Genomic DNA, 14,289 nt, shown 5'->3' with positions numbered 1-14,289 from the left:
TTGAAAAATATAGTTTCAGCCATGCGTGGATTTAGCTGGGGCACAGGGGCGCATTCTCCACCCCCCAAGAGGCTTAAAAAATAGGACAAGATTTTTGGTGTGGTCCCCATTATATTTGTCTTGTTTCGTGAATTACAGAGCCTCCATCATTTAATAACTTTCATGTTGAAATAAATAGAATATTTCGTTCAGTAATTGTTGTACGTTGTTTTTAATCTCAAATATGAGGAGACTGTTTGCCTGTCAGACCCTTGGCCCACCCCTCCCCCCTGAAAAAATCCTGGAACTATCCTTGGTTTTAGCTACTGCCCTTCGAAAAAGTAAACCTAGCATTAGCATTGAGCCGCCACATATGACTTATTTACCCATTGGTTAACGTTGAAGTCATCTGGTATTAGCTTCCGTATAGATCACCAACCCGATGAATAGAATTATGATTGTTATCTGTTTCATGATAAAAAGAAGAACACAATGGTAATTTCCACACTTTTAATGTCACAACTCAGCAACCGACCATGGTTTCAACACATAAGTTCATTTTCAAGGTCTGTCTTGTCTTGAAAATGACACTTACGTGTTGAAACCATGGTCGGTTGATGAGGTGTGACATTAAAAGTGTGGAAATTACCATTGTGTTCTTCTTTTTATCATGGATATAAAGAACTTCCACAAAATCGAGACGGATACGATTTTATATGCTATCTGTTTGCTGGAGAAACTTGATGAGAATACATATCAGTTTACTAATATCTTTGATCTTAATTAAGGTGACTCAAGATGGATTCATGACTAATTGATGTGAAAGTAGGCCTTACAAGAGTGCTCATATCAGCTGCTTGCCTTTTTCCTGAGAGAGTTCCCTTAATTTGGTGTTTTACCTGCTAGATCTCAATTCAACGTTGTATTCATTAAAATGTACTCCTCTGTGTGCTAAACTGGACTGTTTCAGGAATTTACCTTATATGTAGTAAAGTAAATTAAACATACTTTGCATAGTCCGAATCAATTTTAATATACCAATCCAAATTTATAGTGTTAGATAGCACTTACCTGAAAATGTCTTCAGAGAACTCATAATAAGGTCTGTGTATTAAAATTTGGATGGAAGCTACAAATTATATTCATTTTATAGTATCTATACAGTAGGTTTTTTTTACTGGATATTTCACTTTACAAATTGTCTTGTAATTTCTATTCTAATATTGATGAGACAACTCAAAATTCTTTTTTTTTAATAATCTGCTAATTTGGAGAGAGGAGAAATTTTTTTGAGGAGCTTAATCATAAATTACAAAGCTGTGCAATTCACTACGATGTCTTGGGTTAATTTACAGTTTCTTCAGTTTTTCTATGACAGTTAATTTTTTATCATTAAGATAAATGTAAAATAATTTTTTCCTCGTTAGCTCATAATTTGTAATAGATGTATTTATAATTTTTTGATAGATAATTTGTAAAAAATATATGTATATATAAAAAGAATATCCCAAATTTTCTCAAATTGGTGCCGTTTCATATTGTGACTTGGTTTCCACCTTCTTAGCACAATAAATTATTCAAAATTGGAAATGTTGGCATAGATAAGAGATGAGATATGTAGTTTAAACTGACGAGCATTCATAGGGTAGTTAATAGTAGTATAGATTTTAAATCCAGTTTAATTCTCTTGCAAAAATAATTATCAAATTTTATGGCTGTGGGAAGTTTTAATACTTAATCAATTCACAACCACTTGGCATCTTAACATCTCGTTTGCAGGCTGTGGTTTTTATTTTATATGTAATCATTTTCTCCCTAACAGGGCATATGTGAGGAAATGACTTATGAAGAAATTCAGGAAAGATTTCCTGAGGATTTTGCTGCCAGAGATCAGAGTAAATTCACGTACCGGTATCCTCGAGGTGAATCCTATGAAGATCTCGTAGCAAGATTAGAACCTGTAATAATGGAGTTAGAACGTCAGGGTAATGTGTTAGTGGTCAGTCATCAAGCAGTTCTGCGGTGCCTCTTAGCATATTTTATGGATAAATCTGCTGGTAAGTGAAGCTTTGTTTCTATTTTTTTTCCTTATGATATCTCTTTTTTCCAATTTATGATGCTGATCACAGAATGGAAGAATCCTGCTAAAATATTCTAAAGTAATTTTTTTAAATATGACTGTTATTTTTGGAGAGCACACGGACTATTTTCTGTCAGTAATTTACAGTTTTGTGATTCGTTCTGGGATTTATTCAGGAGACTTAGTACATATTTTTTCTGAAATTTTCAATCCCCTAGTTTTGTTTGACTCATTCGAATATAATTCATAATTGTCCATTTTTATTGGAAATCAAGGGACTTTGACAAGCATTCTCTTGGGTGGCGGTGCAGAAATGAAATCAATGCATATGCTCTGACCGTTGTCATCTATTATTTTTTCATTCTTATCTTCATTTTTATTTAAAACAGATGAACTTCCATACCTTCAAGTTCCATTGCACACTGTCATTAAGCTGACACCTGTGGCTTATGGCTGCCGTGTTGAGCATATCAAGTTACCTGTTGAGGCAGTTGATACCCATCGTGCAAAGCCGAAGGTATGTATTATGTGTGACTGTTTATTTCCATGATATAAGTTATATGGTGTTAGGCAAAATGTGGAACAACGTGGTGAATGAATTTAATGGAACTTTTTCATACTGTCTAATTGACCTGATGATGATACAATGCATCCAATCACATTGCTAATTTTTGAATAAATGTTTACCGTATGAAAATAGTCTTCTTTATTCATTCTCTATGAAATTATATGCGAATTGTCTGTATGAATGCCTATTCAAAATCTATAATCCATTATTGATTAAATTTTTTATTATACAAGTTTGTGTTGAAAAAAATTATTAGATATTGTTGTGGAAATGGTTGTGGTGCTTCAAAGGCAATTGGGTCCACATTTGTCTCGTACTTAAACCCTTAGAGGATAAACTTGGTGAGTTGAAAGGACCGCTAGATTTTTAGGATTAACTATGCTTTAGCTTCATAGTTCCTTTAGTTGCTTCTACTACTCCTTGAATATATTATTAATATATAACATAATATACATCAGACCCCCAATTCATGATTGGTTATATTTGTCATCTGAATTTTAAATTGCAATGATTTTATGCAAGGATTGTAATATTCTATCTCTGCTTCATTGCATTCGATGTAATTCTATTACTGAAATATATGGTTTTATGCTTGATAAGCTTCTAAAAAAAATTTCATTTATTTAGGACAAATTATTATCATTAATTGGGAGTCTACTGTATTTCAAAAACTAAATGGTTGTGTTTAAACTTTCTTCCTATTTTCACATACAAGTTGTGTTCAGAAAATAATAAGAATTTTAGTTTTTTGAAAAAATATTTATTACTTATCTATATAATTGTCGTCGCCAACAAAATAGTCCTCATTAGATTTGTATAAGGCACTTGCGCTAGCAATTCTTCCAATCCTCAATTCCCTTCTCAAACTCGATCTTTGGGACAGCCTTAGCTGTTTCAGCGATTTGCTTTTAATCTTATTTTTGCTTGTGAAATGACAGCCCTTTAAGATTGCGTATATTTTTGGAAATAGGAAAAAGTTGCAGGGTGTCATGTCTCGCAAATGTGGAGGCTGGGGAGTATTGGTTTTGGCCAAAAATTCACAAACAAGCAATGAAGTTTGAGGAGGTGCATTATCTTGGTGCCAAAGCCATGATTTGTTTTTCCACAAATCTAGGCATTTTTTCGGATTATTTCTCACAAGCAGAGTTGAACTTGTAGGTAATATTCTGTATTGACCATATGACCTCATAGCAAGAATTCATGATGCAATATGCCATTAAAATCGAAGAGCATACACTGAGCATAACCTGCACATTAGATGCACTTGTCAAGCTTTTTATGGTCTTGCCGAGCCAGAAGGTTTCCACCGGGAGGATTGAGCCTTAGTTTTGACACTTTATCCAGAAATCCATAATTTTCCATGTGTTATAACATTTTTCAGTAATTCAGCATCGTGGATGACTTCATTTATTGACTCCTGAGCGACTTCCATTCGCGACTGTTTTTGTTAAAAGTCAACAATTTTGGAACAAATTTTGCTGCCCATTTTGTACCCAAAATATTGGTAAAATTTTCTTGGCATATGCCAATTGCTGCCTTCATCATCAGTGACTTCTCCACTTGTAATTCATTTATCATTCATAATCATTTGTCACTTTTTCATTGGTCGTTAATGTGCTGGGGTATCCAAGGTTCCCGTCATCTTCATGTTTTCATGGCCATCTAGGAACTCTTATACCACTTGTTACTCCTTCTTTTACTCTTACAGACTCATTATAGGCCTTTGTTAACATTTGAAATACTTTATTTCATTTTTTTACTTATAATTTGATTCAAATTCGTTAATCCGTATCTTTTGACAAACAAAAATTGCTGAGCTCATATAAACACGTCTAATTTTAACGACTGCCATAGAAAAAGTAAGCAATGATAACAGCTGACAATTTTATCATAGTTCAGGGCATGTATACCCGCATGATACGTATTTAAAAATTTACAATCGGACTCTTCAAATTAAGAAAGTTCTCATTATTTTCTGACAAACAAAAATTGCTGAGCTCATATAAACACGTCTAATTTTAACGACTGCCATAGAAAAAGTAAGCAATGATAACAGCTGACAATTTTATCATAGTTCAGGGCATGTATACCCGCATGATACGTATTTAAAAATTTACAATCGGACTCTTCAAATTAAAAAAGTTCTCATTATTTTCTGAACACATCTCGTACCTACAGGATATTGTTTTCTAAAAAGAGTATCATATTTTTTGGTTTAACTCTACTTTTCCTCTGCTATTCAAAAAGGTTATATTGAGGCAAAACTATATTTAGTTGAAAACTTCTAGTTTGTGGTACTACAGCCCATGAGGAAATGCAATGCTTGCAACCAAAACCCGTGACTTTCTGGATTGAGGAGTAATTTTTTTAGAATTGAAGGTTTGAAAATTATTGGCATTGACCATGTCTAGAAATACAATTTTCATTTGTGTGTATCCTTTTTCTAATTGAGGATAGAAAATGAAGGTGTATATAGCTTTGTGTCCCCACACTGAAATTTTATTTGAAAATTCACCTTAATTCATAGATCAGACAGGGCGGTAGCTTAGAGCTTTCTTAGCCTAGCTGCGATATTGAACATTTACCCTTCCCTACTAACATGAAAATTCCATCTGATCATATCATTTTTCTTCTTTGACATCTTTATAATTCTTCAGCTTTAAATCTTATTTCTCTTGGATGCTTCGAAAATTTCTTTTATGGATTAATTTTGTATTTCCGTTTGCTCAAACATATTAATATGATTAATTTGAATTAGTTAGACTTTGGCATTTTGTGAGAGGCTTGCATCAATAAGTTATCTCGATTTATAATTCAAATTTCCGTATTCCCTACTAAAACTATATATTCTTACCAGTATCATGTCAGTTATGACAGGAGGGATAATCCTTCATGTTACTGGTACAGTATTCCTTGCATTACAATCAAGCATTTGTAAACATGTACCCAGTGATTGTAATTTTTCAAATTGGTACGGAGTCTTTCTTGCTGAATTAGGTAAGATTCAAAATTTGTGAACGACAGAAAAACAATTTGGGAGAAAATATAACCAGAGCCATAACTTATTTTTTTATGTAGTGCTCTTTTCCTAATTGTTTGGTAATAGAATGTGGCACCTATCTTTTACATGTTCATTGTTTGTGACATTGATGTGTTATTTATGTCTATTTAAAGTCCCTATGCTCATCAGTGCTATTAATTCTGTAATATTCTTCACATAAGTGTGCTTGCAATGCTCATTTGTTGTATGGTTTTCCCAATGGGTTTTTGGTGAAAGGACTTTAAAATTTTAAAATGACATAGTAAAGAGCCTAATTTTTTGTGATTAAGTACCTATTTTTCTTATTATATAGCAACATGCTTTTGTGCATAATGTGAAATTTTTCCTGCCATAATTTTGCATATATTTAACTTACATTTTCCATCTGCTTTATTCTGCAGTCGGTTGATTCAGCTGTTGGAAAAAATCACCTGCACGTTGTTACTGATGCAATATAGCTTTAAGCTCAAAGCAATTGGTCCATATTGCTATGGTCCTGCAGAATAAATTACTCATATGAAATGAGTTCTTGTTAAAATTTTATGTACCTGGCTTACAAGTGTTTATAAGCCATTTTAGTAAGACTTAATGTATGCCATTTTTGTTAAAATATTATCATTGGCATATTGCTACAACGTGCATGCCAGACAATCTGTTGTGTACATGCTCTTTCTCGTACTTAATTTTTAGAAGAAAAAACCAACTTTTTTAGATTTCTTCTGCGTTGCAGAAGTAAAATATAAAGGCAAAATGCTGGGATTTAGTTAATATTTGTGTTTGAAAAATCATTGCAGTAACTTGATTTTCCTCTTGATCTCTTATTATCTTATTTTGTATGCATTTTTACTTGCTGTCATAATTCAGCATGTGCTTCATTATGTGAAAGCTTGCATAAACACTGTAAGCTAATTATTTTATTTTTATCAACAAGAGCTGTAGAGTTAGCTTGACCTTAAGTATGCTTTGCTAGATTCCTTCCTAACCATGTTTGTGAAGTAGTTAGCAGTTGTTGAATATACTTTTTCTGTAGTCACTCATGTGGGTTGTATGATGGCCTATGGAATTTACTCTAATTAGTTGTCATAGTGGTGAATATTGTAAATATCTTTTATTATAGCATGATCTGTTTTATATTTTGCATGTTTCATAGTACAAATTTTTTCCAAGTTATTTTTTGATTATTCACTACCTGTAAAAATATCTCCCTGTTGAATTCTTATTGTTTGTATTTTATAAAATAAGTGGTTAATTTTTCTTATCCAATTGGACTGCTCTTGCTACGGAATTTAGCTTAGTGTTAGTGGCAATTAAATTCCATTTTTAAAACTTCAAAATGCGCAGGCTTTGATTATTAATGCTATGGCTGTGGTATCATGTTGAATTCTTCGCATGAAAACTTTTGGATCATGTGAACTTTGTGTTCAATTAAATTAATTGAAAACCACATGTCTGTCTGTACCACTAAATGTAGTGAAAATATAGTTACACTTTAGCTTGATCAACATAATCATAAAAATTTGAGAGAGAAAAAGTTAAGGCTACTCATAGTACTTACAAAGATTGCTTGGGTTTAACTACACTTTTAAATTTGAAGAGTTACATGGATAAAAATTGTAATGAAAGAGGAAAAAGATCTTTTCACAGTAGTGTTAGTTCATGAGCCTCACTTTATTTTTTGCCTGCATGTATATTCAGGCATATTTTCTTTTGTAGTGATGGTCCCCCATCTTGTTTAGGCTGAGTTTATTATTTTTACTAGTATTTGATATATCACTCTGATAGAGGTGTTTCTTTGTAGTACAATAGAGAGAGTTGGGATGTGTAAATCATTTGCAATTTCTCTGCTCAAATGCAATAATTTTTTGACCAAATAATTGACTATGGCCTTTATGATGTATGCCAAAACAAGTTGTGACTGAACTGTTCGTGGATTTTGTACTTATGAAAGATATTTGTGGAAATATTATATTTTAGAGTTCGAGATTTAACATTCCAAAATGGTTATTTTTATCAGAGCCTGTTAGGATGTTGAAATGTACTTATTAAAGCATTTTGTTGTTAAATACCTCTTGTTATTTAGTATTCTTCTAAAGTTTATATAACCATACCCTTTGCAAGTGATTTGCTAAGAAATAACTAATTTCTGGAGTCATTTTCAGTAGATATTCATTTTTGGGCTTCAATGATTTGGGTTCTTCTGTTAGCTCGTCAGTGAAAATTTCCTATTTCAATTTGAGAAATATTTTCGATTTCAGATGAATTTCTTTGCATTAATTTACATAAATGCAAAATAATGGTATAATCTTTTACCCTGGGCATAGTTAGAAGGCAGTTTTCAATTTTTTTTCTCTTCTACCCTCCATAGCTGTAATAAATTAAGATGAGAAGGAATCCTGACACTGAGGATCCTCTAGGCTGAGTCATGTTAAAGATGTACCATTGCCTCTTAAATATGTTTTATGGCAAAGATCATCATTGCATTTTCAATGGGAATATTGCCTTTCATTAACAATTAACATGAAACAGTTTTCAATTAAACAGGAATTGCTTCGTATGACTTATTTTAAATAGCCTGTGTTGCCTTTTTTAATATTCTGATGTTTTTTTGTGCATAAATGAGAGTTATGGCTTCATTACTTAATCCTCATCTTCAGCAATGGCCAATGATCGAATATTCTGTGAATGATGTATGATGTAACCCCTTCGTAAATTTAGCTGATAGAATTCTAAAATTGGTTGTTTTTTTAATTGCCAATAATGATCATGGTCTCGATGATTTTTTTCTCTCAACTGCTTGCATATACATATAATTATATATTCTTACTTCTCTGAGGTTGTATGGGGAATCTCTAAGGAGTAAGAGGATGTTATTATTCATACGATATGTTATAGGTTATGAGCACAAGCAAATAAATAGGGTAGTTTCCTTCATCAAAGAAAACGAAAGGCATTGATTGCGATTCGTTACCCACCATTAGTGTATTCATAATACACAAATTATTTGGTTTTAGAAATACCGGTTTAGACGAATGGCAAGGGTCAAATTTTATCCTCATTTGAAAAAGGCCAGATTGGCGCCCATGCGATGCCACTCTGCATGACGTCACAGGGACCTAGTTTCTACACGAGAGGATAGGAGTTATACATCGTCTGAGGTTACCAATGCATGCATTAGGCACAGAGCTCAGGGAAACATGTCTTAATAATCACCTATTAAAACTGGCTAAGTTCGAAAAGTTTTCTTCGTTTGATAAGGTATTAATAAACTTTTTTTAACCAAGCGCTACCATCCAGCAATGTACTCAGCTATCCGCTAGCATCCTGCAACGTATCAGCGCTAAGCCTCGCCTCAAGGTCACCTCACCGGGCGGGAGGGGGAACCAGAAATACGACGTACGGAGATATTTCCCGGCATTCATACTTAAGCGTCGCGTTTTCGCGCGCTTGAAAATTTTCACTTTTCATTTAATCGCAAAAAATAGATGTTGTCATTTAAAAATCTAAAAGCGTGAAATACGTACTCCAGGAGTAATAATCTTTCGATTAAATCAATAAAAAAATAATAGGAAACCACCCTATTCCCTAGAGGTTGAATTCTGAAATATCTTGTGAATACCCATGAATGTGTCTGAACTTGGACTGCCTCATACACTTTGTTAGTATCCCTGTGGTTGGTTATCCAAAAATTGGGGTGGTGTTCTGACCTGTATACTATGCGGTTGTACACAATATCCCCCATCATGTCCCATATTAAGAATACATAATACTATTTTTTATTTCAAGCATAAGAATTTAAATTGTTTACTTTGTATACAGTTATGGAGTACTTTCTGCTTTCATCAAAATGTTGAGACATATATTTCTTCACTGCTATTTTTATTCAAATGGTAACCATGAATATCATTTGGTGGTATAATTTAGGTAGGAAGTGGTCATTTCATTTTTTGTAATTCCTTGGCTGAACTATTTGGTGAAAAATGAATTAACAGAATCCACGCAAAAACAAATTAGTGACACAGAAAGAGAAGAAAAAGTAAAAATGTTATATATTAGAGGTGATGTGAACGAAACCTAAGTTTACACTGCCTTGTCACCAGTTGTTTCCAACAATATTGATGACTAATTAAGGCTTCTTTTGCACGTTGGACCCAAGTCATTATGTATGTACATTTTACTGGAGTGAACATGGCAGTACATATTACTTTTAATTTATGGACTTGTTTTAGGGCCATAACTGCTTGTAAGTTTAAGAGTTGCAATCAATTTTACATAACGAATTCATCATTTAGCTAACTTAACCCCCTCTCCGTGAAAGCATTCACACATGATAATTTTTCATGTGAAAGTTTGCCAGTGATTTTCCCACTAGAGCTTATGGTGCAGATTGAATTGAATTTCTTATTGATTAAAAAATTGTTACTACTTTTTTGTGGAAGAAAAACTACTAACCATAAAGCAAGTACAAAAAACTCTTGATTATCTGTGCGCAGATTATTTATGTTGCGAATTATCCCATCAGTTTGTTTTTTTTTTTTTTTTTAATATTTTGATGTTTTCTGCAATCTTTATAAAAATAAAATTCAACGCAAAAGCGGCAAGATTTGTACATTTTGATGCAAAGATACACGAGGCTTATTATTTCCATTACAATTTCCGTCAAAAAATTTATTTTCTTTTTACTTGCTGAAAAGGAATGTTTCAAATTTACGTGGCCATCTGCTGTAGTGTAAAGAAGATGAGCAGTGGTAATTAGCTCTTGATTAATAAACCCTTAACCGGTGATGTGCGGTCTGAGAGACCGCTGCTTTTCTAAAAATATGAATATTTTCAAAATTAATATTTCAAAATATCTATACTTCTCGTTAGCTTCATATTTCTGCATAAAAAGGCCATCCCACTCTTAAAATTTACTGTTCCTTTCATTAATTTTTGTAAAATTGCAATTGAATTCTATTAGCGGTCTGTGAGACCGCGAGTCACAATATTAGAAAAATCAATAGAGGTAATGTTGGTGGAAATGATTCAAAAAGTTGTTAAAAACAATTCTTAGTGATTTATTAAGCATAAGAATAATTAATATTTTGTTAGGAAGCATCTTTAGTTGCACAAAATGTTGGTTAAGCTCTTAATTTTTCTAAAATTCATTGAGTTAGAATGAATGACCATTCAAGTAGTTACTAAAGGTGAATGCAAAACAAATGAAATATAGTTTTTATTGGAAATATCACGCATTTTGTTATTTAAATGCTAAAATTTTTATAGATGTTATCAATAATTAGAATAAAATAGTGGTGAATTTCTCCACTGGCCAAAGAGGAAAATTCGTATACCCTTCCATAACACCGTTACTCAGAAACCTGGTTCGAAGGATTACATTACATCACTAGGTAGGGATACTGAGCCTCTTGATTATTAGTCTCAGATTTTTGATGAGCGAATTTTGCTATGTAATACGTTTGTACAATCAAAGAAATAAAAGGGCCTAGTGATTTTGTGTCATCCAAAGGACGCGTAATGGGCTCTTCATTTTACGGATTCTCAGCAAACAAGACTGTAATATCCAATCTCCCCAAAAATACACAAGGCTATTTGCTTGGTTTCAATTATGCACTGCAGGGTAGGTGATGAGTCAGGGAAACCAGTGGTAATTGCATTTTACAACCCAACTAAAGGTGGAGTAGATACATTAGACAAAATGTACTGTAGATACATATCTGGGAGGTTGCCAATGGCAGTATTTTTCAGGATATTATATATTTCCTTTGTCAACTCTTTTGTGCTTCAGCAGTCTGAGAAAGATAAGAGAGATATGACACAATTTAATTGCATTAAATCAATGGCGGGGATCTCGTTAGACTCCATATGGGAAGGAGAATGTCAAATGTAAGACTCCTGAGACAGGTAGGATAAATTACTGCACAAATTCTCCATCTACCGTAGGAAGAGGCTGAAGAAGTTGAAATGTTTGAAATGTAGACAATAAGTAGACTTTTCACGCCATACAAAAACACGGAAAACCACTTTCTTATTTTTCCAATGAAAAAAGCCTGTGTGTGCTTTCGTGAAAAATTGTAATATTTATCGTCAGCAGATTACATCAAGAAAAGAAATAAGCGGAATAAATTTCATGGCTACGCACTACTTTGCCTTCCAACTTTAAAATTTAAGGCCTTATTTTTAAATCTGGCGAAATATTGATACATAAATATGATAATTATAACTCAAGTGTTTTTGGCATCAGTTTTTTGATCCTGCTTCAAATAACAATTTTTACTGACAAATTGGTTTGTATTGGGAATGTAAAAATTTTAATATAAGTTTTGGAATAGTTAAGAATTTAAAGAAAATTAAACAAAGCAATAAAAATGGCATTGCAAGATTTTATGAATTTTTGATTTATCTTTTGTGGTCTCCCAGTGTGGTCTCTCACTGGTAGTGAAACAAGAATTGCACGTCACTGGTTAAGTGTTTAGGAGATTCTTTCATAGGTCAGCCAATTGTAAATAAAGGAAATGTTACCTACGATCTCCAATTGTATTTGTAGTACTGCAAGTGAAAAATTATAGCTGTGGCCTCTCATGCGGTTAAATACAGCCAGAAGAACCCTAGAGTTTGTCTGGCATGTTTATGCCATGACCAGGCAAAGTCAAGAGACAAAGGGAGTTGGGATTACATGATTGCATCGCAGCCAGGCAATTGCCTGCTTAGACAGTTTCCTGAAGTAAACGGAGCAGTGGGGGTGCGACTAAAAGTTATGTATAGACTAAAATGATTGTGATTGGGTGAAGAAAGGTCTCATTGAGCTCTTGAAGCAATGAAAAATTATTGATTAGGTGCATAAATAGTAATATATTGTTTGATTTACATAAATCATAAACATTATAAGAAATTGAAATGAAAGTTTGGATTTACCAAGTTTTCCGATTATTAATGCTGCCTCTCCCCATTGTCAGCCTGGGAGTTTACTGTTTGTAAAAGAACTCTGTGATCTCTCATTGAATACATACTTTTAACTGCAACATTATCCTCACTCCATGTGGATATTCGAGATGAATTCCCTTTTTAGTTGTGCACGAAAACTTGTTTATAAGTATTTGTGCTTATAAACATGATTATATGTTCTGTAATTTTTTATTTATTCCATGCCAATAATGTTTAGGTATACCAAGAAGGTTTTGAAGCTATTGCCCCCAATGTTCATACTTCTCAAAGGCGAAAGCATAAAAATGTCTATCATTAATCCAACAGCAGTACACAATTTGGATGGCACTAAGTCAGGATGATACAAAGTCAGGGTCTCCACTCTAGTTGTAAACAAAGAACTGGTATTTCCATCATTTACTGATGGAGGGACAGATGAGACTGAAGAATTACTTACGAAAAGATATAGTGTATAGATCTTTGGACAAGAAAAATACTACACTAGTCTTTTTTTTACTTTTACGATAATAGTCAGGTCAGCAATCTACGTAAAGGTGTACAGCAAACAAGTATATTTTTCCGCATTCTTGCCCCTCGCTCCCCCAGTAGCTAGTATGCTGTCACCTCATATGCGAGTCCTAATGGAGTTGCAGGTGTGCAACCTTGCCAACAAGAGTGAGGCAATTGCACCATAGAAAAGTGCACTGCGTAGCTCACTCGCTGGCTTTGAGATGATGAAATGTTTTACGTGTAATAATATAGGAATTTTTGTTCATGCAAACAGGATAGTTCCGATGTTTCTCAACCATGGAAATGTGGTATATAGCCTTATTTACATCGTTGAATCATATAGAAGAAAGGGAACAAGGTGCATCCCTGTTATAAGTATGTAATTGATCAAGTTTTGGGGTAGTATGACCCTGCAACCTTACAGACACAGTAGTTGAGTTAAGCCATTTTTGTTTATTAATAAAACAGATATTGCAGGAATATCCTGAAATATATGTACAAAGTGGAAGTTTGTCTTGCTAATAACTATTATGGCATTGTAGGTAAATGCATTTGATTGGTTAGTTCGGAATAGCGGTTCTGCTTAATTTTAGTATTTGTACCAGAGGTACACATACTATCGATATAAGGAGTGTAAACTTCAACTTATGACAGTGTGTTTTTTTAAGAGTAATGGAAAATTATCATAATCGATGTCTGTCAAAAATTATTTGCTGTATCAGCTACTACATAAACCTTATAATTTTTGAACTCAAAGAGATTTGGCACCAATAGATAGTGGGTTTGAGTTACCAGGGTAAGGCACCCCTGACCAGGAAATTGGTGAGTAGTGATAGTCCATTGTTAGTGTATTGCTACCCCTTATCTAAAAGTGGACACGGGTCTGCTTTTTGTGGTATTCCTTTAAATAAATATCTAAATAAATTAGTTAAGTTATTTTGGTGCATAATTGTCTAAACACCGTAGTCACATTGTGGTTATGGATCAGTCGGATGGAATAAGAAAGCTGAATATAAATCTCAGTACATTTTTGGAGTGCCTAGTTGATATGTAGTATATAATTGGCTAAGGTTAACCGATCTCCAAATTTTGCAAGGTAAAAATTATTTTATCCACTTTTCATTTTCCATTTTTAAGGAATTGAAACAAAGTTTTGGAAAGTAATGCCACAAAGACATTATGGTTGTAATA

At 33.3% G+C, this 14,289-nt stretch overlaps 1 protein-coding gene across 6 annotated transcripts in view; it reads left to right on the top strand.

Moving 5' to 3' along the window:
* LOC124158676 (6-phosphofructo-2-kinase/fructose-2,6-bisphosphatase 2) overlaps positions 1–14,289 on the top strand; it is a 78,808-nt gene that overhangs the window by 61,973 nt on the left and 2,546 nt on the right. For 5 of the 6 annotated variants that reach the window (XM_046533897.1, XM_046533896.1, XM_046533898.1 and 2 more), the window contains exons 8-9: positions 1,802–2,036; positions 2,449–2,576. In XM_046533897.1, coding sequence (XP_046389853.1) covers positions 1,802–2,036; positions 2,449–2,576 — 363 coding nt within the window. Of the gene's footprint in view, positions 1–1,801; positions 2,037–2,448; positions 2,577–6,068; positions 7,731–14,289 lie in introns of those variants that run through there. The other variant, XM_046533899.1, reaches the window with a different exon arrangement.

The sequence above is a fragment of the Ischnura elegans genome, chromosome 5, assembly GCF_921293095.1.
Source record: "Ischnura elegans chromosome 5, ioIscEleg1.1, whole genome shotgun sequence".
Classification (NCBI taxonomy): Eukaryota; Metazoa; Arthropoda; class Insecta; order Odonata; family Coenagrionidae; genus Ischnura; species Ischnura elegans.
This window is presented reverse-complemented; position numbering and strand designations above follow the sequence as displayed.